Consider the following 27,392-nt stretch of genomic DNA (forward strand, 5'->3'; position numbering starts at 1 on the left):
GATCAGTCCCCAGGTGCCCTATAAACTGGGTTGCATTGTAGAGGAGACCCTTGCGGTGATCTGGGAGGTGGCCTTGCCTTATCTGGTGACCATATGACCTGTAGTTGGATGTTAGAGTTCACTGTGTGACAACGAGTTTCAAAGTTTTCTTCACTGTATATTGTTTGCGAATATCTTTCCAATGTATTGCCCCTTTTTTGGAATGTTGGAGGCAGGCCATTCTGTATTAATGTGCCTTTTTTTCAACTGTTTCCCACACATTAGAACTGCTCAGTGTGGCTTCCCTATTGGATATCTGTAGTTCCCAATAGGGATGGGGAATGGTTCAATCTTTGTCCTGCAATGATCTTAGCTGAGATGGCAGTAGAATCATAGAAATTACAGTGCAGGAGGAGGCCATTCAGCCCATTGTATCTGCACTGGTGCTAGCTCTTCAACTGGAGCCCATTTCCTTGAACGTTCCCCATATTCTTCCTTTTCAAATACGCATCCAATTCCCTTATAAATGGTGTAATAGACCAAGAAATTCAATGCACTTGCACATTTTTGGATGCTAAATGGGCGCCTAAGCCTCCAATAAAGTGGGCAGGAAGTACATGCTCATAATGAGCTGGAGGTGTGCCACCCACTATATTGGTGTGGGCAAAAAAAATAGGTCCCCAGGGCCCACTCTGAAACAGATGTTTTCGTCTTTGCATATGCAAATAGAGGGCCTAACGCCTGTTTGAGGCCCCCTGTACTAGATTGGGTTACCGTGAATGCAGCTGGTGCTGAGCAGCCTAACTAACAATCCTCAAAGGGGTGCTCCTCCCAGCTCCACATTCAAACCATGGGCTGCTGCTGGCCTCCGCTTCCCCACTCCCTAATCTCTGCTTCCAGCATCCTCATCCATGCCTTTGTTACCTCTAGACTCGATTATTCCAATGCTCTCCTGGCCGGCCTCCCATCTTCCACTCTCCGTAAACTTGAGCTCTTCCAAAGCTCTGCTGCCCGTATCCTAACTCGCGCCAAGTCCTGTTCACCCATCACCCTTTGTGCTTGCTGACCTACATTGGCTCCTGGTCCTGGAATGCCTCGATTTTAAAATTCTCAACCTTGTTTTCAAATCCCACCATGGCTTCGCCCCTCCCTATCTCTGTAACCTCTTCAAGCCCTCCTGCCCTCCGAGATCTCTGCGCTCCTCCAATTCTTGCCTCTTGCACATCCCTGATTTTCATCACTCCACCATTGGCAGCTGTTCCTTCAGCTGCCTAGGCCCGAAGCTCTGGAATTCCCTCCCTAATCCTCTCCACCTCTCTATCTCTCTCTCCTCCTTTAAGACGCTCCTTAAAACCTACCCCTTTGACCAAGCTTTTGGTCACCTGTCCTGATATCTCCTTATGTGGCTCGGTGTCAAATTTTGTTTGATAATCACTACTTGGGATGTTTTACAACATTAAAGGCGTTATATTAATGCAAGTTGTTGTTGTTGATGATCGCCGCATTCACCCCGCCGATCGTGATCTCGACCCCCTTGATCACAACCTGGGCCTCTGATCACAGGAGCCACCCCCCCCCACAATTGCCTTTGACACTTCCCGATTGCCGGCACCATCCCCCTCCCCGACCCTTGGCCCCCCCCCCACCCCACCCCTCCCCCCCGCCCCCGCCCCCCCCCCCCCCGCCCTGGTTGCCTTCCCTTCCTCATTAAAGACTGAATTGATATTCCAGGCCTCTTCGCCGGTGAGCTGCCCGGGGACGCCCAATAGGTGTCCACAGATCGCTAGTGAAATTTAAATGAGGGCCCATGGTCCAATATCAGGTGAGCATCGGGCCTCATTCAGGCGCAGGGATCGCTTCTTCCAGGAATTTCCACCCCAAGGACTCTGCCTCAGTAGCCACTTGTGGTAAAATACTCCATGTTCTAATAACCTTCTGAGTGACATCTCCTGCAGCATCACCTCCATTTCAGGGGCCCTGCACTACCCCATCACTTGCCTGTAGACTCATGCCTGCACCTCGGGTTTCATGTCCTTTCATTTTTGCCTGTCCCATAGTCCCCTGTCCTTTCCGTCTTGGCAGAGGCTGATATTGGGTTGAGAGCATTTGAGTCAATCCAAAGGCTCTCAGAATTTTGTCCCCCTATTGTGACTGTCGCCTTTAATCGCCCCCACCCCTTTAATTTTGACTTACATGCTCCTATCATTTATAGATCCTCCAAACTTACACTTGAAATTATGCTAATAATCTGACAGGAAAATTGGATGTAAACAGCACCCTTCTGTTTTAGTCTATCATTAGTCCTGGTGGTTTTATAGTTTGATTTGAATGTTGGAGTTATCCATACCTCACCAATCCTCTCTTAATAATGGTCTAAACATGGTGCAGAATCTTAGTGCAAAGAGAAGTTGTAGTTGTATCCCAGGTCAAGGTGCTATGGTAAATATTTCAAGAGCCCAGCTCCACTGTGCCCTCCCCCCCCGCTGCTTGTCTGATGTGCTCGGGCTGTGTGTAAAGACCTGCTGTGTCATCTATTATTAAATCGTCTTTATACATGAAGGTGGGAAAGATGAAATCTCATGATACTGCATCTGGTGCTACCAACTTATTGCTTTATTCTTAGTTACAATAAAATTCTGTTATTATATTTAATAATAACTGTAGCCTTCATTGTGACATTATACATGTCTCTCCATTTTATTGATGCTTCCATTGTCATTGTTCCTCTCAACCTTCTTATTTCTCCAAAGTTGCAAAGATGCTGTTTTAGAGAATGCAGTTATATCATGTCAAGTTTACGTTGGCAGTTTTCATTATAAATGTGGACATAGGGATTTATAATAGAAATATAAAAACAAGAGCAGAATGTATGACTTTTAAAAGGGAACCAAATATTTCCTGGTCCAAATATCTACATAAGACCACACTCGGCCTTGACTCCCCGCGGTAGATCTAGACTTTGTGCAATTGAGTAAGATGGGTGACAGCGAATCGGCAGCTGGTTTTACATCTCTCCCGATTTTTATTTCCATTGAAGTCAATCAGGAGAGATGTAAAATGGGTACTGATTCGTTATCACCCTTTTTACACTATGTACAAAGTCTAGGTCTACCCCAGTGTGTGCAACACCATGGGAAATCAATTAATATATGTAAATAATTTGTGCATAGGTATAGAGAGAATAATATCAATATTTCCTTGTGGAAGCAAATATGTAGGCACAGCACACGGTGAGGAATAATGCAGGAGCACCGAGACAGGTTAGGGGCCGGGCAGTTAGTTGGCAAATGCAGTTCAATGTAGATAAATATATAGAAGCAAGGAAGTGCTGCTAATCTGTACAAGGCATGGGTCGAGCCATAGTTAAAGTACTTGTGCAGTTTTGGGCCCCCCAGTATAGAAATGATATTGGAGCCATGAATAAGACACAGTTTAAATTCACTAGGATGAAACCCAGGAATGAGAGGATATGTTATGATGAGAGATTTGAAAATCTAGGATTATACTTACTGTGTTCAAAATCAAGAAAAGTTGGAGCCTAGAAATGGTGGAGATTATTTCCTTGTGGTCAGTGAATCATTAACAAAGGGGCAAATATTTAGGAGTAGTGCTGGAAGCAGAAAGGAAGCAGTTAAAATATTTTTTTCCATGCAGAGGGTTTTTAGAATATGTAATACATTAACGATTGAAACTTAGTCATATGAGAAGGAATTACAAAAACACTTGAAACTAAACAGGACTAGAGGACGGAAATGAAATTCGATCAGCCAGACCTGAGGTAGACCTGATGTAGAGTTATGTCTGGTACGAGCCAGAGGAATGAGATGGGCTCGTCCTGTGCTGAAATTTCTGCGACTCAATGATTTACTCAGCCTGATTTAGGATGCGCAGTATGAGACTATGCTTGGAGCGATTTCTAAATGTGCTCAGTTCAGCCCCCTCTCTAGATTACGTTCAAAAATATTCGACTGGTGTGTCAACCAATTGTTTAAATTAGAACGCGCAAGAAATGACTTGATTTCAGATCCTGAAAGTCCCAATATCTTTAAAAAATTGCTTTAGTTCACCACTGAGGCCTTTTGTTTACAGGTCAATGAATTCGTGAAAAAGTGTTTTGCAAACCATTTTTCTTCTGTCGACAAGCACGCAATACGATGATACGGGGGAAATCACCTCACCACTTGTATGTTGTTTTGTTAGAACAGTGCTGATTACGGGGTGATATGGTGGAAGTGTTTAAAGTTATGAATAGATGGGACAGGGTGGATAGAAGCAGACTTTTTTTCAGTAGTTCAGGGGTCATAGATACAAGATCAAATGGAAGAGATTTAGAACAGAGGGCAGGAGAAATTTCTTCACACAGAGAGTTGTGAGGCTGTGGAATTTATTTCCAGGGTTAGTGGTTGAGGCAGAAACTATGTCAACATTCAAGGTTAGATTGGATAGGTAGATAAAGGGATATGAGAAGAGTGGGTAAACGTTATTGGCACTATTTGCTCATGTGGAGGGTTAACGCCAACATGGGCTGTTTGGGCCGAATGGCCTGTTTTGTGTTCTAACTTCTATGTAACATCAGTGTGATAAAACCAGCACAAGATTCTTCAGACAAAAAGATTTGTCAAGCATTTTTTAATGCAAACAGTGCTTGTTCAAAATTTATGACCATCCTAAAGTAGTCCTTCTCTGAATACATTGTCACACTGTCCTGTATCTCTGAACATCCTAATACTAAAACCTTTGTTAGGTAGCACTCTTGGCTCAGCGATAGTGCTCTTGCCCCTGAGTTTGAAGGTTGTAGGTTGTAGGTTTTAACCCCACTACTAAACCTGAGTATGTAGTCTAGACTGAGACTTCAGTGCAGTACTGAGGGAGTGCTGCACTGTCGGAGGTGCCGTCTTTCAGATGAGACGTTAAACCAAGGCCCCATCTGTCCTCACGTGGATGTAAAAGATCCCATGGCACTATTTGAAAAGGAGCTGGGGAGCTTTCCCAGTCTCTTGGCCAACATTTACCTTCGACCAGCATCACTAAAACAGATTAATTAGTCATTCATCTCATTGCTGTTTGTGGGACTTTGCTATTGGCAAATTGGCTGCTTATAAAACAATAGTTATGGCACTTTAAAAGTAATTTATTGTCTGTGTTTAGTTTAGGACATGAAAGTTTGTTATATGAATTCAAGTTCTTTCTTTCTTTCTAAAAATATGGTAGGAAGAATTCCTTACCCTTCAGTTAAATCCCATATATGACTGAAAATCAGAGGGAAACAATCCGTTGGGATTTGTTCAATAAATCTCAAGCACCTGCAAGATTTATTGCCAAGCGTCTATGAACTGAACATCACATAAAGGAGCTTCATATCAGAACCAGAGGAGAGCTTCAGTGATGAGGTCTGAGGCAATAAATTTTAGGGTTTAAGGAGTTTTATTTGTTTTATGTTCTTTTCATTTTTTTTCTTCTTAAAATTAAAGTATTATACGCTTCTAGTCTTATTTTAAACTTTTATAAAAATAGGTTTCTGTGAAAGATAATACATTTACCAGTGCTCTCACTCCACTTGCTCCTCCCCACTAATGTTGATGTGAATATAAAGCTGCTTTACACTTGTGACTACGGTCTTGGTAAAATTACCGAATGGAGGAAATTTATCTCTTCCCCTCGTCCCAATTACTCAGCTGATTAAAACATAAAAGAAGTCAACATTAAAGAACGCCATTCAGCCCATAGAAACTTATCCGTCTCAGTTCCTGGCTCTTTCATTGCACCATCCAGCTGCATTTTGCTCATGGAAATGTTTTTGTTTCTGCTACCTCATCTGAGGTGTCAGCTGTGGGTCAGTGGTAGCCCTCTCTCCCCTGAGTTAAAAGGTTGTGGGTTCAAGTCCCGTTCCTGCCAATTTGAATAATCTTACAATTAAGGATCCTCTGGGAAAGAGTAATCATAATATAGAATTTCATATTGAGTTTGAGAGTGATGTAGTCAAGTGTGAAACTAGGGTCTTAAATTTAAACAAAACCAATTATATAGGTATAAAGGGCAAGTTGACTAAGGTAGATTGGGGAATTAGATTAAAAGATATGACGTTAGATAAGCAATGGCAAACATTTAAAGAAATAATTCATAATGCTCAACAAATAGGGAAGAGGTCCTGCAAGGTGAATTTAAGGAGTTAGGAGATAAATTCAAAAGCAGGACCTCAAAGGTCATGATCTCAGGATTACTACTAGTGCCAAATGCTAGTGAGTATAGGAACAGGAGAATAGACCAGATGAATGCGTGGCTGCAGGGATGGTGTAGGAGGGAGGGATTTAGATTCCTAGGACATTGGGACCGGTTCTGGGGAAGGTGGGACCTGCACAAGCGGGAGGGGTTACACCCGAACAGGACCGGGACCAATGTACTCGCGGGGGTGTTTGCTAGTGCTGTTGGGGAAGGTTTAAACTAGAATGGCAGAGGGATGGGAACCTGAGCAGGGAGACAGAGGAGGGGGAAACAAGGATAGAAACAAAAGACAGAAAGGGAAGAAGCAATAGTGGAAGGCAGAGAAAACAAGGGTGAAAAACAAATAGGGCCATAGTGCAAAATAAAACTAAGATGACTAGCAATCTTAAAAAGACAAGTCTAAAGGCATTGTGTCTTAATGCGTGGAGCATTCACAATAAGGTAGATGAATTAACAGTGCAGAGAGATATTAACGGTTATGATATAGTTGCGATTACGGAGACATGGCTGCACGGTGACCAAGGACAGGAACTGAACATCCAGGGGTATTCAATATTTAGGAAGGACAGGCAAAAAGGGAAAGGAGGTGGGGTAGTGTTGTTAGTAAAGGAGGAAATCAATGCAATAGTGAGGAAGGATATTGGCTCGGAAAATCAGGATGTGGAATCTGTATGGGTGGAGCTAAGAAACACCAAGGAGCAGAAAACGTTGGTGGGGATTTTCTATAGGCCCCCAAACAGGAGTGGAGATATAGGGGAGGGCATTAAACAGGAAATTAGAGACGCATGCAAGAAGGGTACAACTATAATCATGGGTGACTTTAATCTACATACAGATTTGGATTTTCAAAAGGCATTCAATAAGGTGCCACACAAGAGGTTGTTACACAAGATTAGGGCTCATGGGATTGGGGGTAATATATGAGTATGGATTGAAGATTGGTTAATGGACAGAAAAGAGAGAGTAGGAATAAACAGGTCATTTTAGGTTGGCAGGCTGTAACTAGTGGGGTGCCGCAAGGATCAGTGCTTGGGCCTCAGCTGTTTATAATCTATCTCAATGACTTGGACGAGGGGACCAAGTGTAATGTATCCAAGTTTTCTGATTGTACAAAGCTAGATGGGAAAGTAAGCTGTGAGGAGGATGCAAAGAGATTGCAAAAGGATATAGGCAGGTTCAGTGAGTGGGCGAGATGGAGAATAATGTGGGGAAAAGGTAAATTATCCACTTTGGTAGGAAGAATAGAAAAGCAGAATATATTTTAAAAGGTGAGAGACTAAGAAATGTTGGTATTCAGAGGGATTTGGGTGTCCTTGCAAACAAATCACAGAAGTTAACACACAGGTAAGGCAAGCAATTCGGAAGGCAAAAGGTATGTTAGGCTTTATTGCAAGGGGGTTGGAGTATAAGAGTAAGGAGGTCTTGCTGCAATTATATAGGGCTCTCCCCAATGTAGAGCAGACCGCATCGTGAGCAGTGAATACAGTATACTAAATTGAAAGAAGTACAAGTAAATCACTGTTTCACCTGGATTGTACATTGGGGAGACCAAACGCAGACTGGGTGATCACTTTGCTCTACACCTCCACTCTGTCTGCAAGTGTGACCCTGACCTGCCGGTCGCTTGCTATTTTAATTCCCCGTCCCACTCCCACTCTGACCTCGGCCTCTTACACTGTTCCAATGAAGTTCAACGTAAGCTCGAGGAACAGCACCTCATCTTTTGTTTAGGCACTTTACAACCTTCCGGACTCAACATTGATTTCAATAACTTCAGATCATAACCACTGCTCCCATTTTTTCGGTTAGCAGGTGCTGGTAATGGTTCTGCTGCTGCCATTTACAGCTACTCCTGATCAATCTTTTGTTCCTTAACCTGTCCCATTACCACCCACTCTGCCTTGCACCATCATCCCTTTTGTCATTTAATCTCTCGTGCCCTCCACCCTATCACAGACCTTCCCTTTTGTTCTTTCCTCCCCCCCTTTCCCTCCCCCTTTCCCTACTCAAAAACTTTCACTCTTTTAACATCTTCCAGTTCTGATGAAAGGACTTTGACCTGAAACGTTAACTCTGTTTCTTTCTCCACAGACGCTGCCTGACCTGCTGAGCTTCTCCAGCATTTTCTGTTTATATTTACTCTTAGACACCTTCTTTCTCTGAATATACTTGTAAAAATCATTAGTCTTTTCCTTGATTTTCCTCACAATCTTTTTTCTCGTATTTCCTTTTTGCGGCTCTTACCACTTTCTTTGTAACCCTTTACTGCTCTTTCTTAATGCATAATGGCTATTAAATATTCATAGAGTCATAGAATCATAGAACCATACAGCACAGAAGGAGGCCATTCAGCCCATTGTGCCTGTGCCGGCTCTTTGAAAGAGCTATCCAATTAGTCCCACTCCCCTGCTCTTTCCCCCTAGCCCTGCAAATTTTTCCTTTTCAAGTATTAATCAAGTATTCAATATTTAATTATTTCTATGGCCTTGAAGGTTGCAGGTGTGTCTAATATATGTAGAGTGAAATAATATATTCAGCATGATTTTGTTTTCGAACCTGTTCTAAAAGTTAAATTTTGTGCTCAGGGAGGGAAGATCCCGATTCGTTGGACAGCTCCAGAGGCCATCGCGTACCGCAAGTTCTCCTCAGCCAGTGACGTGTGGAGCTATGGGGTTGTCATGTGGGAGGTGACATCGTACGGAGAGAGACCATATTGGAATATGACAAACAGAGATGTAAGTACCAAGTCCTGCTATAGACTAGTGTGTGGAGCTTACTGCCTGCGTGTATAAATGCTCCACACATGGAATCATTGAATCATACCCTGTAGAAGGATGCCATTCGGCCCATCGTGCCTGTGCTGGCTCTTTGTAAGAGCTATCCAATTAGTCCCACTGCCCTGCTCTTTCCCCATTTATTCAACTCCCTTTTGAAAGTTACTATTGAATCTGCTTCCACCGCCCTTTCAGGCAGCTCATTCCAGATCATAACAACTCACTGCTTTAAAAAAATTCCCCTCATCTCCCACCTTAGTCATCGTTTAAACCCTTAGAAAGCTGCTACAGTGTAAAGAAAACTACTGAGCTTCTGGCCTCTGGTGTGATCACGATTTAAATTATTTCAGTATTTCTGATTTTGATTTAGCTGTCACCAAGCAACTTAGTCCCTCCAGTTTTCAGTGTTGCAGAGACACAGGTGGAGGTGTTAATGGGAAGCATTTTGGCAAATTATACATTGTCTGCTTACAATCCACCCACACAGACAGACAGACACGCACACGCAGACACACATGCATACACAGAGGCACACAGGCACATATACATGAAGTAACACACACACACACACACACACACACAGCTGGTTGATATATTGGGGAGATACATAAACACTTTGGGGTCTAAATTGCGCTGTGTAGCGTCCATTATGTAGATCAGTGTGCAACGCTGATTTAAAGGGACAGATGCGATTTTGGAACTCAACACTCCAGCCAATGCACTGCCTTAACCTTGCACAACTGAACAGGTCTTAGACAGCTTGGAGGACCTCCCACCAGCGCTATTTAAAGGGATCATGCAGTAGTTACAGGTTAGTTGCTGGATTATTGCTTCTAGCTGCTGTACATTTGTACCTGTTTTTGGAGGTCTCCTATACTTGAATACCAGGACTGGGGACATAGCCTAAAAATTAGAGCCAGGACTTTCAAGAGTGAAGTTAGGAAACACTTCTACACACAAAGGGTGGTAGAAGTTTGGAACTCTCTTCCCCAAATGACAGTTGAAGCTAGCTTAATTGCTGATTTTAAATCTGAGATTGATAGATTTTTGTTAACCAAGGGTATTAAGGGATATGGGGCTAAGGCGGGTATATGGAGTTTGGTCACAGATCACCGTGATCTCATTGAATGGTGGAACAGGCTTGAGAGGCTAAATGGCCTACTCCTGTTCCTATGTTCCTATGTTTCTATAATAAAGTTTCAATACTCTATAGGGAGTGGGCTAGCTGACAGGCAACAGCAAGGGCACTGGCAGAGTGGCAGGGGTGAGACAGGAATGCTGTCATCCTGAGAGAGAAGGGCAGGTTCATGTTGCATGGAGCCACTGCCACTTGCTGCCTCCTGTTACGCGCCACCTTCTCCTGCAAGAATGCAGTATGTATGTCGGTGAGTGTCCTGCAAGATGTTTGGGTGATGGTTGAATAGCTGTCAGTTTGTGTGACCTGTGAGTTGTGGGTGTGCGGCTTGCAACCGTGGTAATGTGTGAGGGTGAGAGGAAGCATCTGATTGGAAGAGTTGAGTACTGATTGAAAGAGTTTGTTGGTATGTGGGTGACGGGGGGGTGTAGTACTGAGCAATCTTTATTCAATGTTTTGAAGAAACTCAACAGTTTTTAAACATAGGGACAGGACCTGCATCTGTGTTTTAGTGTGCGATTTCTGATCTCCAATCAGACTCCGTTCCAACACTGTATCTTATATTTTGAAAATATCAGAGTCCCGCAAACTTTGAGCAGCCAAGTTGTTGCTCATTAAAAATTCCAGAGTTCCCATCATCACCGTACTTCACTATATTGCAGCATAAATTCACTTCGCCATTGACTTCCACCACTTCCTGCAGCCACACTGCACCTTCCCTTCAAGAGGTGCAGGCTGCCTTTAAGTGGTGCTAGCTACTCGCGATATCTGGGTCCCCTGATGGTGAGCAGCCACTCAACAGTACAGGTAGGGCTGACTACACGCAGCAATCATGTAAAACAGCAGGCAGCACCAATGTTATGTGCTACCTGCACCTCAACGACCGGGCACAGGTTAATCATGCACTGCGATCCCAGCACATATTTTCGGGGGTTAAGCAATTTAACCCTTTATATGGCATCTTTAAGGTAGAAAAATGTCCTTCGTGGATGAAATTAAGAATGAGTTGGCCAAGATTTTGTAGGAAGGTTAGGAGTGACAAAAGCATGACTGAGGAGATTTTGCATTTTGAGAAGGTTTTAAAGCTGGGTGGGGAAGGTGGAGAGTTGGTGGGTGGGGGGTGGGAGGTGGGAGGGTTGGGGAGGGAGTTGCAAAGAGTAGGACTGGAGCAGCTGAAGGCTCTGCCACCAAAGGTGAGAGTCAAAGGTGGGAGTGATGTTGGGCACTGCATGCTGTGGGCAACAATTCTTATAGGAACAGGAGTGTGGAGTGGGGGTCATCACTGCTGTTACCAGTGGCAATCAGGAGGGTTGGGGAGGGGAGAGGGAAGTAGACGGTACTGAAGGTGTAAGAGAAGGGCAGTGAGGTGAGGCAGTGCTTTGGAGTGGGGGAGGGAGGAGACTGGAAGCATGAGTTGGAAGGGGAGAGGGAGTCTGAACTAGGAGGTGTGGAGGGAGTAGAGAGTCTCTGTGAACTGGGGTGGGAGTGATTTGACCTGGAAGAGTGGTGGTCTGGGTAATCTGCTGAAAATCCAAAAGATTTTTTTTCCATATATTTAGATTAAATATTTATCAATTGTAAAGCATATAGGCGCTTAAAATGAACAAGAGTTCACCTTTATCAATGTAAAAACTCACATTTTCAGGAGTAGTCTTGCCTCCAGGCCCACAAGAAATTCACCGGTTGTATATTCTCCTTCAAGCTTTCATGTATATTTGTTTTTTTTCCTCTAATATGAGTGAGGGAGTGTTACCTGTTGCAGTATCAGCAGCCCTGTATTTAGATACTGGGGCTGAAGAATGGTGGCCCTCAGATGTACCCGTCTGTCAGGAAGGCAGGACACAGTCCATAAATTGGGCGGGGCCCGGATACATCAGATCCTGACGTTCCGCGGGGCTTGTTTGAGATGGAACCTCAGACGGCCCCGAAAATGGACACTGATATCAGAGGGGAAGGGAATTCAGGCACACCGACACTTGCCCCTCGATCATGGAGCCTACTTGGTCAAAGGAAAATGCCATTTGTGGGAAGAAATCAGCCCTCCTTACAAGTGGGCGGACAACCTTTGAAAAACTGCCACTGGTGTTGAGGCTGGGACTGATGGCAGACAAAATGGATGACTGCCCAGCACTGCATTATAAACCCCAACCATAGTGACACCAGTTACATGTAACCTCCCCCTGACTCCAGATACTTTGGTGGAGTCAGGAGCAGAGGTGATGGAGACCATGTTTAGCCATGTGAAAGGCTGTGGAGAGGTTTTGAAGGATAAGGACAGAGAACACCATGGTCACAATCATGGATGATGGCACTGCTAACCTTGACTAGGTCAGCCATTGCGCCATGAGGTGCAACCCGGACTGGAGGGATTCGAACAGGGAGCACTGGGATTGATTTGTAATGATCTGGGAGGTGACAATGTATTTGAGGACCTGACAGAAGACAGTGAGGTTAGAGATGGAGCTGGAGGACAAATAGGATTCAGATTTCTCGGCCAGAACGGATTGAAATGAGGCCCAGGAGTTAAAATACCCTGGACCTCATTTCTGGAGCAGTGGATGAGTTTTTAAACCCACCCAGGCCTTAGATTGCAGATTGTACAAATGATCAGGATTGTAAAGATGGCTTCTGCACTCATAGTCAACAACAAAAACTGGCAGATAAAAATCAGAGCTGAGCCAAAAGATCTGATAGGAGAGGTGACCAAAAGCTTGTTCAAAGAGGTGGGTTTTAATGAGAGCCTTAAAGGAGGAGAGGGAGGTACAGAGGCAGGGAGGTTTAGGGAAAGGACGCCAGAACGTAGGGCCGAGGCAGCTGAAGGCGCGGCTGCCAATGATGGGGCAAAGAGAGGAGGGATTCCCAAGAGACCTGACAAGACAGCTCCTTTCCTGCCGATTCCTTGCTGTTACACAGCCCTGTGGCAACAGCAGTAGCCCCAACTAGTTCCATCTGGTTAAACCTAATAGCGGCTGTGAACTTTTAAACTGCAGCAAGTGCCTAATTTGTAGCTTTGCCTATACAAATATTATTACAATGTTGAATGATTGGAGTTGCAAGGATGAACACAAATTACTTTGTTCTTGAATTCACCAAAGCTTTAATATTACTTGCTCCTGGCAAGTCACTGAGTGAGAATCTCCAGTGCTGATTGGTTTTTTGCCAGCACAAAACTGAAATGCTCACATATTATATAAATATTACTTTTAATGGACAGTATTCTGGTGCCTCCCTCAGCAAGAACTGTTATGTTCTTAGTGAGTGAAGATTCCAAGACTTGCACATGTAACAGTGGAATTTCTATCTCTTTGCACAAGTTTGAAAATCCAAAAGCTTCTGCCAAATCAGAACGAGAATTCTGTGTCTCACTGGTTCTGCTTGTCTGTTCTTCCGTGGTCTTTTGTTTGGACCTGCGTTAACTGGGAAAGATACAGAAAGGAATTGATTTTAACTCACCCCACCCGGCAGGAATGGGTCAGGGGGACCTTTAAAATGGAGTGTTCGACCCCACTGCCCCATTCCCGCTGGCCAACATTTTAACCACTTAATGCAGGCTGAGGTTCCTGCTGGGAGCCTCATGAGTTAATACGAATCAGGGTCCCATTATGTCAATGGAAAGTAAACCAGTTCCGAGTGGGGAAACCACCAGGGCCTTCCCACCAGGTAAAGGCAGGTCGGCAGCTATCGGGAGGATGAAGAGACCCTCCAAGTTATGTGGAAAAATTTCCTTTTTTTGGGGCCAGGCCTCCCTGTCCCAGAACCACCATCCCCTTTCCTCCTGAAACCCCCTCCCCGAGACTTACCTTCTTGCCAACGAGCCTTCTTCTGGTATCGGCCAGTGAACTCTGGCCGCCTGAACCTCCGTTGCCGTCAGCCAGCTGCTGCTTTCTGCCCATTTCAGGCGGGCAACTGACCGGAGGCACATGAACGAGTTAAAATAACCCGAGCCTGAAATTGAGGCCAGTGAGTGTGTTCCGCACATGCCCTGTCCCCCAACCACTGGGGGTTAAAGTCGACCTCAGTGGCTTAAAATGGCAAACGGAAACCATTTGTTTTTTAAATTTATTTTTCTCCCTTCCTTCACTGAAGGCTCAGGTACAGTTCCACAGCTGTCGACAGCTTCTGTCACCTCACACTAGTGTCCACTCCTCATGTCTGAGTGTTGGCTGAATCCACGGTGGGCAGAATCATCCCATACTCACAGGGCAGCCCCTTTCCACAGGAATTACTGGATCGAGCTCAGGACCAGGAGCACTCCCTAACCAGGGACACTAAGGTCAATTGTAGCATCAGTCCAGTTCAAATCAGCCCGGAGGTAGGATTGAATTTATAACCTGCCTGGTTTTGTAAACACTTAACAATGGATTACACCTCTGTGAAGCGTCTTGGGCCTGTCTCTATGTTAAAGGCGCCATGTAAATGCAAATGTCATTGTTATTGAGTCATCAAGGAGAGCACAGGGATCATAGTCGTAAATCCAATGGAAGCAGGTGTTGCTCCAGCTGATCAGCTGCTTTCTGTTTGCTTGTCTGTAGATGAAAGACATAAAACAAGCTGCTTCCTAAGAGCATTGTAAAGGAGGCCACAGACCAAGCTCTGGCACAGTGCCAACTGGATAATATCTCAACTCATTCCAACTTTACAGCACAATGAATGTAGTTTGTCAATTTTAATCCAGTTTAAAAAAAACAAAATAAATCTGGAAAAGCTGGTATCAGTAAGGCGACCATGAACATAAGAACATAAGAAATAGGAGCAGGAGTAGGCCAATCGGCCCTTCGAGCCTGCTCTGCCATTTAATAAGATCATGGCTGCTCTGATCCTAACCTCAAATCTAAAATCATGTCCAATTTCATGCCCGCTCCCCGTAACCCCTAATTCCCTTTACTTCTAGGAAACTGTCTATTTCTGTTTTAAATTTATTCAATGATGTAGCTTCCACAGCTTCCTGGGGCAGCAAATTCCACAGACCTCCCACCCTCTGAGTGAAGAAGTTTCCCCTCATCTCAGTTTTGAAGGAGCAGCCCCTTATTCTAAGATTATGCCCCCTAGTTCTAGTTTCACCCATCTTTGGGAACATCCTTACCGCATCCACCCGATCAAGCCCCTTGAAGCTGACAGATTGTCGTAAAAACCCAACTGGTTCACTAATGTCCTTTAGGGAAGGAAACCTGCCGTCTTTACCCGGTCTGGGCCTCCAGTCCCACACTAACGTGGTTGACTTGTAACTGCCCTCTGAAATGGTCTAGCAATCCACTCAGCTGTATCAAACCAGCTACAATAAGGAATCAAACCGGATGGACCACTCGGCTGTGACCCAGGCATCAAATGAGGACAGGACGAAGGCTCACCCAATCCAGTCAACCCTGCAAAGTCCTCCTCACTAACACCTGGGGACTGGGGCCAAAGTTGGGAGAGCTGTCCCACAGACCAATCAAGCAGCAGCATCGTAGTCATACCCACAGAATTACATCTATCAGGCATCACCATCCCCGGGTATGTCCTGTCCCACCGGAAGGGCAGACCCGTCTGCCCTTCCGGTGGGACAGGACATTACCGGGGATGGTGATGCCTGATAGATGTAATTCTGTGGGTATGACTATGATGCTGCTGCTTGACTAGTGCAAACACAGTATTATATAGTCAGAGGGAGAGGTCCTGAGAATCCTATCATTGACTCCGGACCCCATGAAGTCTCATGGCCTCAGGTCAAACATGGGCAAAAACCAATTTCACCTTCTTTGAGTTCACACAAATCCTTTCCACCTTTCCATATCCAGACAGGATGAACTGTTCCAACCAACATCACATTGACATATCTAAACATCACATATTAAAGTGCATCGTAAAGGAACGCTCTCATTTGGTAAACTGACGATAGTGCAATGTTTTCATAACTTTGTCTTAATAAAAATGGGAAAACTGATCATTGACAGAGCCGCCTCGCCCCGACGGATAAAATGGCACTTTGCTTCGCCAAGTGCAGACTCCCCAGAGACCTAATGTGATACTTAAAAGAGGCTACGCCAGAGACGATGTAAATTCAGAAATTCTCAGCCAGTGAGAGGCTGCACTGCAGTAGGACGTTGGGAGGTTGGGGTGAGTTTTGTTATCTCCCAGTTGACAAGGTGCTGCTGAAATAAGGCCAGAGACTGTGCGGTTCCAGAGAAAGGGAAGAGGCAAGTTTCACACTCGAAAACACACTGGGGGAGGATAATTGTTCCAAGTTTGTTCTACGAGAAGGGGCCCTCGCCCATATCCCATGTATCAGGGGTACACTGCCCACAGTTTGCAGTCCAGTAACGGATGTAAATCCATGCCCAGTGCACGTGTGATTTCCAGGTATGTGTGACTGGAGGACGAGATTCTCCAGCTGGGATTGCAAATTCAGAACATGAGGAGCACTAAATTGGGCCGTGTAGCGCCCGTTGTTTCGGTGTTTGTGCGCCGGACGCCATCTTGGTATAGGAATTAGCGCCTGCTCAAAAAACGAACGCCGGCTGCATGTAAAGTAAGAAGAAAGTGGATACAATCAGTGTGTAACGCGATTTAAAGTGATAGACACCATTTTGGGACTTAACACTCAACTCAATGCATAGTCTTAACCCCGACCATCTGAACATGTCTTAGAGTGCCTGGAGGAGCCTCCACCAGCGCTATTTAAAGGGACCATGCAGGATTTACAGATTGCTTCTGGCTGCCGAGATATTTGTGACTGTTTTTGGAGGTCTCCTATACTTGAATACTAAGACTAGGGGACATAGCCTAACATTTAGTGCCAGGACGTGCAGGAGTGAAGTTAGGAAATGCTTCTACACGCAAAGGGTGGGAGAAGTTTGGAACTCTCTTCTGCAAACGGCTGTTGATGCTAGCTCAATTGTGAATTCTAAATCTGAGATTGATAGATTTCTGCGAACCAAGGGTATTAAGGGATATGGGGCTAAGACGGGTATATGGAGTTAGGTCACAGGTCCACCATGATCTCATTGAATGCCAGAACAGGCTCAAGGGGCTAAATGCCACTGCCACTTGCTGCCTCCTGTTATGCACCACCTTCTCCTGCAAGAAAGCGGGACGTGTGTCTGGGTGATGTGCCTGTCATGGTTGAATAGCTGCCAGTGTGGCCTGTGAGTTGTGGGTGGGCGGCTTGAAACAGTGGTAATGTGTGTGGGTGAGAGGAAGCATCTGATTGGAAGAGTTGAGTACTGATGGAAAGAGTTTGTTGGTATGTGGGTGATGGGGGTGTAGTGTGTGGAGCAGCTGGTAGGAGACACCACTTGACAGTTGACCTCACTCACCTTGACCACTCATGTCAAAGCATTGAACTTCTTCCTGCACTGCATCCATGTTCATGATGCTGTGCCCCCAGCATTGTCTTCGTCCCCCGCTGCCTCCCACTGTCTTTTGAGTATATGTCTGGAGGACCACTTGCTCCGCGCTCCCCCCCCCCACCCTGCGGCTATGGGATGTCCCTCCTTCTGTCCACCTCTTGCACCAAGGTCTCTAGTGCATCAGTAGAGAACCTTGGTGCATGCACTCTCACAGGCCTGGTACCAACTCAGATCGGCAGATTGGTGAGGTCTGGCGTGCAGATTGGAGGATGTGGGATTTAGTAGTGCGCAACTTTTGTTAAATGTGTTAACATAACTGATCAGTTTGTAAACATAAGGACGGGAGCTGCATCTGTGTTTTGCATGTGTGATGTCTGATTTCCGTTCAGATTCCATGCAGACAGCAGGCTGTTATTTTCAGCAAATAGTAAGTACCAGCTACCTTTAAGAGGTTTTTAAGAGACAGCCTGCCTTTAAGAGATTGAGGCTTCCCCTGCTGATGGAAAGTGTGAATTGAATTGAATCCTCATGTCAACACTGATTCGGAACGCTGCTTTAAGGTGAATCCTCACGCCTGACGAAAGTCTGGTCCTGCCTGCGCTGCGGCCATTGGGCGCGGGGCAATAACGGATTGTGCTACCCCCGCCCAATTATAGGCCCTATCCAATTTATCCCCCCAGCTCTTTGGTAACCAGTTTATATTCTAGATATATTTTTGGACAGCTCCTTTCCGTTCAAACAGGACAGATGGCAATGAAGATTATCGGGATCCACTTTGCTCTGTGCTGCTCTGTAACACCAGATGGTCCATCTACCTTCTGATCCACTGGAGGAGATTGTCAAGCTCTCTTACATGTGAGGGATGAAGAGAAATAAGACAATTTAATTTTTGGTTCTCGGGATGCTTTGTTTTATTTATTCACCATTCTTTGGCCATGTGGCCTGTTTGTGTTTGACTGCAACAAGCCATAGAGTGTTTGTTAAAAACAGAAAATGCTGCAAACACTCAGCAGGTCAGGCAGCACCTGTGAAGAGAGAAACAGAGTTAATGTTTCAGGTCTTTCACCAGAACTGGAAGATATTTCAAGAGGGAGATAAAACAAATCCAGGGAACTATAGACCAGTTAGCTTAACGTCGGTGGTAGGAAAGATAATGGAATCTTTACTCAAAGATGTAACGGAAAAACATCTAGAGAGTGGAAATATAATAAAGAACAGTCAGCACGGATTTCAAAAGAGAAAGTCATGCTTGGCCAACCTTATTGAATTCTTTGAAGATGTAACAGGAAGAGTAGACAAGGGGAACGTGGTAGATGTATTATATTTGGATTTTCGATAAGATACCACATTGTAGACTCATGACTAAGGTCAGAGCATGTGGGGTCAGAGGACAAGTAACAGAATGGATAGCAAGCTGGCTACAAAACGGAAAACAGAGAGCAGGGTTTAAAGGTCAGACTGGCCAAAGGTGAGAAGTGGTGTTCCACAGGGATCGGTGCTGGGATCACTGTTGTTAATAATTTGGATTCGGGAATCGGAAGTACAATTTCAAAATTTGTGGACGACACTAAATTGGGGGGGTGTAGTTTTAATATAAAAGAAGAATGCGTCAAAATGTAAGAGGACATTGATAAACCTGAACGGGCGAATAATTGGCAAATTCATTTCAATATAGATAAGTGTGAGGTGGTGCATTTTGGTAGGAAGAATACGGAGGCCTCATACTGCTTGGAAAATAAGAGTCTAAATGGGCTAGAGGAGCAGAGGGATCTAGGGGTACAGATACACAAATCACTAAAAGTAGTGACACAGGTTAATAAGGCCTTTAAAAAGGCAAATCAAGCTCTAGGGTTCATTTCTAGATGGATGCAAAATTGAAAAGCAGAGAAGTTATGTTAAACTTGTAAAAAAACCTTGGTTAGACCACACTTAGAGTATTGTGCACAGTTCTGGTCTCCATATTATAGAAAGGATATAGAGGCATTAGAGAAGGTGCAAAAAAGATTCACAAGGATGATACCAGAACTGAGTGGATATACTTACCAGGAAAGGTTGAACAGGCTGGGACTCTTCTCTCCAGCAAAGAGAAGATTGAGGGGTGACCTGATAGAGGTCTTTAAGATAATGAAAGGTTTGATAGGTTACATGTAGTGAAAATGTTTCCACTTGTGGGGGAGTTCAAAATTAGAGATCATTAATATAAAATAGTCGCTATGTCGGCCTTTATAACAAGAGGATTTGAGTACAGGAATAAAGATGTCGCACTGCAATTATATAGGGCCTTGGTGAGACCGCACCTGGAGTATTGTGTACAATTTTGGTCTCCTTACCTAAGAAAGGATATACTTGCCATAGAGGGAGTGCAATGAAGGTTCACCAGACTGATTCTTGGGAGGGCGGGATTGTCGTATGAGGAGAGATTGAGTAGACTAGGCCTGTATTCTCTAGAGTTTAGGAGAATGAGAGGTGATCTCATTGAAACATACAAAATTCTTACAGGGCTCGACGGGGTAGATGCAGGGAGGATGTTACCCCTGGCTGGGGAATCTAGAATGAGGGGTCACAGTCTCAGAATAAAGGGTAGGTCATTTAGGACTGAGATGAGGAGAAATTTCTTCACTCAGAGGGTGGTGAATCTTTGGAATTCTCTACCCCCGAGGGCTGTGGAGGCTCAGTCATTGAGTACATTCAAAACAGAGATCGATAGATTTCTAGATATTAAAGGCATCAAGAGACATGGGGATAGTGCAGGAAAATGATGTTGAAGTAGAAGATGAGCCATGATCTTGTTGAATGGCGGAGCAGGCTCGAGGGGCTGGATGGCCTACTCCTGCTCCTATTTCTTATGTTCTTATGTTCTAATAAATCCAATAGGGAATTCAAGAGAAACTTCTTTACCCAAAGATTTGTAAGAATGTGGAACTCACTACCACACGGAGTAGTTAAGTCGAATAGTATAGATATATTTAAGGGCAAGCTAGATAAACACATGAGGAGAAAGGAATAGAAAGGTATGCTGATTGGGTTAGATGAGGTAGGGAGGGAGGAGGCTCGTGTGGAGCATAGACCAGTTGGGCCGAATGGCCTGTTCTGTGCTGTAGTTTCGATGTTACTCGATGTTAGAAATGTACTTTTAAGCAAGTGCAGAGCCAGGGAAAAGGGGGCAGGAAAAGAACAGAAGGGAAAGGTCTGTGCAAGGGTGGAGGGCAGGAGTGATTACATGACAAAAGGGATGTTGGTGCAAGGCAAAAGGGAGTGGTATTGGGCAAGTGTAGAAACAAAAGATGGGTCCAGAGGAGGTGTAAATGGTTACAGCAGAATAGCAGCGGGCGAGGGAAGCAGGGACCCTGGTCTACTTGACCAACAATTTGACCTCACCCCCAGTGGTGAAAGCGCCTGCCTTCTGCTGACTGAGCCTTGGGATGTCCCAGCGGGTATTGTGAACGTACCAGATGCAATGCAGAACTCCTTGTTGACTTGACAAAGTAACTTAGCCCTTCAGAACAACCTCGAGGCGTGACATTGCAATTTCTCAGCTTCTAATCCCTGAGTGTCTCCGAGGAGCATTGTTGAATCAGTGCTAATTGACATTGAATTATCGGATTATTATTCACTTCTATTATCTGTTTTCCTTGCAGTAATAGACTTGTGTCCAACAGATAATGGATTCATTCTGCTGCAGATTGTTTCATGCAAGATTTTTAATAGACCCAAGAAGCTGCATTGTATTGCATGTGATGTATTCCTGCTAATCTGCTTTCAAAGAACATTGGAATAAGTGCAGGATCACACAATACTGTCAGTCATGCCATCTTTATTAACCTTCCACCTGCCACCTCTATGAAGTTTAGTTTAGTACCCATATTGGGAAGAAACTTAATGGAAAATTTAAGAAATAAATTACAGACTGTGTACTATGAAGAATATCATTCAACTCCAACATTCACTCATGGATTGAGTGTTTACAACCATCAGGACTGCCACCTCACACCTTACTGCCACAGAACTATTACCCTGTATCCACCGCCTGCTCTGGGCTGGCAGAGTATTTGCCCCTGTTACTATGTTGCAGTAATGATGTCAGCTGACACTTGCTAGGCTTTCGAGCTGTAAAAATCACTGTAAAAATAATTGCATAACAAACCAAACCCTCTTGATCGATACATTGGATTTCCATTCACATGACTGGTCTGGACATTTCAGATAACGAGTATTATAAAGGGGGTAATTTTAACCCCCAAAACGTGTGGGTTGGGGACGGGTGGGCAGTAAGAATAGTTGAACATGGGAGCGGGACGCATCCCGGCTCCAACGCGTCTACTTCCGGGTATAACCCAGGTACGTTAGGATGTGCGCACGCAACAGAAACCCAGAAGTCTCGTCCCCACTTGAAGCTGGCGGGCCAACACTTAAAGGGACAATGTATCTCATTACGATAGTTGAGGCACTTAATTTTTTGTGTATTAGAAATATAAAACAAATTTAACCTTACCAGTTCGAGTTTCCCATCACTTCTGATTCACGTCAGGTGAAAGCAGGCGAGAAGGGCAGGATCCATGAGGTGAGTGGGGGCCTTCATTGCACTGCTTGTGGGCCTGGAGGAGCAGGAGGGCTTCATCCAGGCTGAACACGATCACCTGGCTGACAGGACCACTGTGATCGGCTGGACCCCTCCCCCTGATGTTGGACACCCCCCGATGGTGGACACTCCCCTCCCCTCCCCCCACGATGGTAGACTGCCCGATCTTCTCCAAGGCCTACCCAATGTCGTCCACGTCCCCCCACCTCCCCCGCACCCCCCCCAACCCTCTGACTTCTTCCACGGCCCACGATCTCTCCCTCCCTCCCTCTTCCCTCTCTGACTTGAGGGTCCTTTCCCTCCTGACAGGCCTGGCATGTGGAAAACCCAGAAGCACAAGTACTCACCTTCAGTTGAGTTGCGATCACAATTTGAGACGCACTCATTTGGCTTTTGGGTTCCCCACGCGAATATCTTCGGACACGCCGGGTTCCCGGCTCCGAGATAAAATCATGCCTAAAGTATGAGAAAAGATATCTACATGAATACTCCACTGCTTCAATCATAGTTCTCCAGCCACCCCTCTAACCAACATCTAAAACCTGATTTTATGGGACTGGCTGACTCTATCTGGGGTTAAAGGTAAGCAGGATCTACTTTACATCATTCAGTGGAAATACTCAGCTTCTCTGGTATTGTAACAGATGCTTAAAACATTATTAGTTTCAGACACCCAGGACTCGATTATCAAATGAAAGTCCAGGTGCGTTATGACGGGGCGGGGGGGGCAGCAAAAAACCCGGAGTGGGTAAGGAACCCGGCTCCAACCGCCGACTTCCGCGTCTCACACAGACGGATCCGGGTGCGCGCACACTTCTGCAATCTGGAAGTCCCGTCGGCAATTAAAGCCGGCGGGACGATATTTAAAGATGCAAATATACCTCATTGAGGTACTTAAGGTACTTTATTTGTTATATAGTAGGTAGTTACAACGATTTTCAACTTACCTGGGCGGCTTTAGATTCATGCCAGGTAAAACCAGACGTAAAGGGCCAGATCAGGCAAAAATAAACTAAATAAATTAAATAAAATAACATTTCACAAAGTTAAAAAAATAAATAAACCTACCTTTCAAACGATGTCACCTGCACCCTCCTGCTCCGATGTCCGATGTCTCAACACCCCCGAAGTCTCCCTCTCCGAAGTCCTCCTCTCCGATGTTCCCCCCCCGATGTCTCACCCCCCGATGTCTCTTCTCCGATGTCCCACCCCTCGACGTTTCCCAATCTCTCACCCCCCGATGTCTCCCTCTCTGATGTCTTACCCCCCGATGTCTCACCCCCCGATGTCTCTTCTCTGATGTCCCACCCCCCAATGACTCCCGATGTCTCCCCCCGCACAATGTCTGATGTCCCCCCCCCCATCTTTGTGTCACCCTCATCTTTGTCCCCTCCCCCCCGATCTTTGTGCCAATCAGGCTGTCTGCCGGGTGTGAAACCCGGAAACAAGATTAACGAGCATCAATTACCTTGCGATCGCGTGGGGAAAGGTAAGATTTTTTTATTCAGGTTTGCCGAGAGCCCATTGACCCCCCCCCGCCGCTGCCATCTCACCACCCTTTTAAAATTGAGCCCCCAGGTTGCAGTAGGATAGAGCCTTCCATGATTGGTATTTTACATAATACAGTAGGCTGAAGCGGAGAGGCAGATTCAAAATATGCATCAGTCTAACACTAAGAGAAAATCACATCTGGGAGCTGAGAATTCCTGTCAGCTCTTTGAGAACTGAAAGACATCTCCGGGATTCACAGCGCACAGTCTGCCACTTCCTCTCGTAAAATATCCGCAAAACTGATTTTCTTCTGGCATTATACAGCGACGGTTAGAAAATGGAATAAGATAAATGCAAAGTGATCTAAAATGAGTTTTTTGTTCTATTTTGGATGGTGCCACAGTTAGAAAAAGGTTAGATTTTAAATGCACAAAAACTGGGTTTGGCCTCACTTGAGGCTGTGAGATCATCGGTGTCCATGAAGGCAAAGTAGATTAATTAAGAATCTAAGGATATGAATTACTATGGAATTAACACAACTATAACATGCAAGATCTAAATTAAAACTTCTGCACCCTACTGAAGGCATAATATAGAGCAAGGAGGGAAATCAATGTTCAACACAATTGAATCACATCACCATTTTTTTAATGTGTACCTGTTAAGTTCAAAACCTGGAATATTAACAGATATTTATTAGCTTAATCTTGGACCTCTTGTTCTGATGCAGTGTATTGTTCTGGAACTCATTTGTGATGCGTTCTAGAAAGAGGCCATTTTTGCAGTAGAGTTAGAGTTATCAATTGGGCTTCTGATTGGGTTTTAGGCTGGTGTCATATTGGTACCTGCTGACAGTCATTCCCTCTCACCAACATCCAACACCAGGTGTTATGGGGAATGACTGGGGTCAGCACACTGACTGTCAGCACACTAACTCCTTGTATTCAGGAGTAAGCCTGATTTTACAGGGTCAGCTTCATTTCCATAATATGAGTGAGCTCCTGGTTCATATTAGGACTGGTATTAGGAGCTCCCTATTGGGAGCATGGGGAATCATGTGTGAAACTGTTTACGAGGGTGATGAGTAAATTTAAAGGGATGGAGACATTTAAAGGCAAGTGGTTGCACATGAAGATGTAAATGTTGGTAGCCTTTACAAAAACTGCTATTTTTTTTTTTATTTTGGTAAAGACGATTTGGGTAACAAAAATGCCATGGAAAATCCCAGTGGCTGGGCCAATAAATTTGGATGCAAGGATTAAATCTGTGGCCAAGAGATTGATTGGGCAACAGCCCAAACTCCTGTTTGATGGCTGGTGAAGTAAGGGTGGTATGGGAAAGGGTAATAGTAAGGAGGGTGGTCCTGCTTTACCACTCCAGGGTACCCACATAGGATGGCACTGCAGGATGCCTGGAAGGAGGCAGAAGATTGTTACAGCTATTGGCATTGTAAGCTCTCGATGGCATGTTAGCCGCAGGTATTTTTGCAACAGATGGTACAGTTCTGCATCTAGCTTTCTGACCTGGAGCCTATGCAGCAAGTTCTGCATGGTCCTTGGCAGGTAGGTACACCTCTGCCTATAAACGTGGGTCAGAGAGAACTGGTAGATGGATGTAGTCAGCTCTGGTACAGTCTGCCTCGAATCCTTCCCTTGTTCCTCTTCTTCTCTCTCTAAAAAAACATACATAGTGGAGAATTCCCATTGGGAAGCCCATTGGGCAAATATCAGGGATGTTCCAAATAAATGGCAGTGCCAGAACACTTGGCACAAAGACTCCTAACTTGGTGGGAACAGGAAAGACATTTTAAAAAGCAAGAAAAAGGTTCAGAAAATCGTCAAAATGCTTGCTGTTGGGCTCTTAAAATACACTTATATAAATAGCACAGCCTACCATTCCTGGGCACTTATATTGTTTGAACAGGTAGATGACTGAGTACTATACTGGCTGAGAAATTGTGTGCACATCTAAATGACATCATCAGGACCTAATATTAATATAATTAACAGCAAACTGATAGGCATTTCTGATGCCAGTGAAAAATTCTTCCAGAAAATAGGATCTGGCCTGAAGACCAATAATCAGAGCTCCTTGGCTCAGTTGGTAGCGCTCTTGCCTCTGATATTAGAAGGTTATGAGTTAAAATTCAACCCCAGGATCTGAGCACTTCAGTGCAGTACTGAGGAAGTGCTGCACTGTCCAGGGTGCTGCCTTTTGGCTGAGGTGTTAAACTAAGGCCCCATCCGCTCTCTCAAGCGAATGTAAAAGATTCAGTAGCAGGGGAGATCGCCCATTATCCTGGCCCCAACATTTATCTCTCAACCAACACCACTAAAAAACAGATTAACTGGTCATTTATCTCATTTGTGTGTGTAAATTGGCTGTCATATTTGACTACAAGACCACAGTAACTGCACTTCAAAGGGTAATTCGTTGTAAAGCACTTTGAGGAATACTGAGATCATGAAAGGCGCTATATAAATGCAAGTTCTGTCTTTCTTTAACTGATTTGAAAATATACCCTGTTATGTCATCATATTTAATCATCACAGACAATGCTCTGATCCAGTAACAAATATCCTCACTGTTAGCCATCACCAGAAATATCTTATCAGGAAACCCATCAAAAAAGCAAGTGTACCTAGTCTCAAACAGCAGTCTGTGTACTTTCCACCAGATTTGTATTGAATTGTGCAATATTTATGCACTTCCTTGGAGATCATGATATATATTTCTTTATTTGCGAAAGAAAGAAAGATCTCAAGATGTCCCAAAGCACTTCACAGCCAATGATGTACTTTTGAAGTGTAGGCACTGTTATAAAGTAGGGAAATGTGGATGCTAATTTTGCACACATCGAGGCCTCACAAACAGCAGTGAGATAAATGACCAGGTAATGGGCCAGAAATCACTCGGAGCAGCGAGGCAACGAAAATTAACAAAATGACTTACTGCGGGCTCTGTGGTGTCGAATTACTGGAATTTGAACTTTAAAAAAATTGTGCGCTATCCACCCGGTCTCTGAGCAGCATGGGTTGCCAGATTGGAAAAGTCTGTGAGAGGAGAAGACACGCCCACAGATTCAGTCTGCATTGCTCAAGCAGGCAAGCAGACTTCACTCATTGAAAGTTAGGATTCTGTATGTAATTGTAAATAAAAATTTAATTTTTTAAAATAAAAAGCCAGGGAAATAATTGAATTAAATAAAAGAGCCAGAAGGAAAAAGTAAAAAAAAATAATTTTTTAATTAAAAAAAAATTTAATGACCAAAAACTATTAAAATAAGGAGTAATGTTTGGCAGTCATGAAGATGAGCTGTTAAAACTTTGTTTAGACCTGTATTTTTAAGCGTACCTGTTTGGCGGAGTAATTAGTTACTTTCCAGCTGGGCAGATAAGTAAGTTTGCGATTTTTCAATGATTTCCCTGATTGCAGCGTGCGATGGCCCTTTAATTCAAAGCTGTCATATTGCCGGCGAACCACTAGGAGTGAGTTCCGGATTTCCGCGTTTCACTGCACATGTGCGAACATCGGAACTTGGTCCTTCAATTCACCACTAAAAACGGAAAGCGCTGTTGAGCTCCTCCGTTATTCCAGGAGCGACTTGTGCTCCAATATGGTGTTGGTGGCATTGGTTGAGGGATAAATGTCGGCTAAGAATCTCATCTGCTCTTCTTCAAATAGTGCCGTGGGATCTTTTATGTCTTCTTGAGAGGGCATTGGTTTAATATTTCATCCAAATGACAATACCTCCGACTGTGCAGAACTCCTTCAGTCCTGCACGGGTGTCAGCCTGGATTCTATGCTGAATACTCTGGAGTGGGACTTAAACCTTCAAACTCACAGACAAGAGCGCTACCACTGAGCCAAGGCTGACACCCAGT

General features: G+C 44.6%; 1 protein-coding gene across 2 annotated transcripts in view; it reads left to right on the forward strand.

Annotated features, from left to right (window-relative positions):
• LOC137301214 (ephrin type-A receptor 8-like) overlaps positions 1–27,392 on the forward strand; it is a 112,978-nt gene that overhangs the window by 75,233 nt on the left and 10,353 nt on the right. For both annotated transcript variants that reach the window (XM_067970691.1, XM_067970692.1), the window contains exon 11: positions 8,787–8,936. In XM_067970691.1, coding sequence (XP_067826792.1) covers positions 8,787–8,936 — 150 coding nt within the window. The remainder of the gene's footprint in view (positions 1–8,786; positions 8,937–27,392) is intronic.

Source organism: Heptranchias perlo, chromosome 32 (genome assembly GCF_035084215.1).
Source record: "Heptranchias perlo isolate sHepPer1 chromosome 32, sHepPer1.hap1, whole genome shotgun sequence".
NCBI lineage: Eukaryota > Metazoa > Chordata > Chondrichthyes > Hexanchiformes > Hexanchidae > Heptranchias > Heptranchias perlo.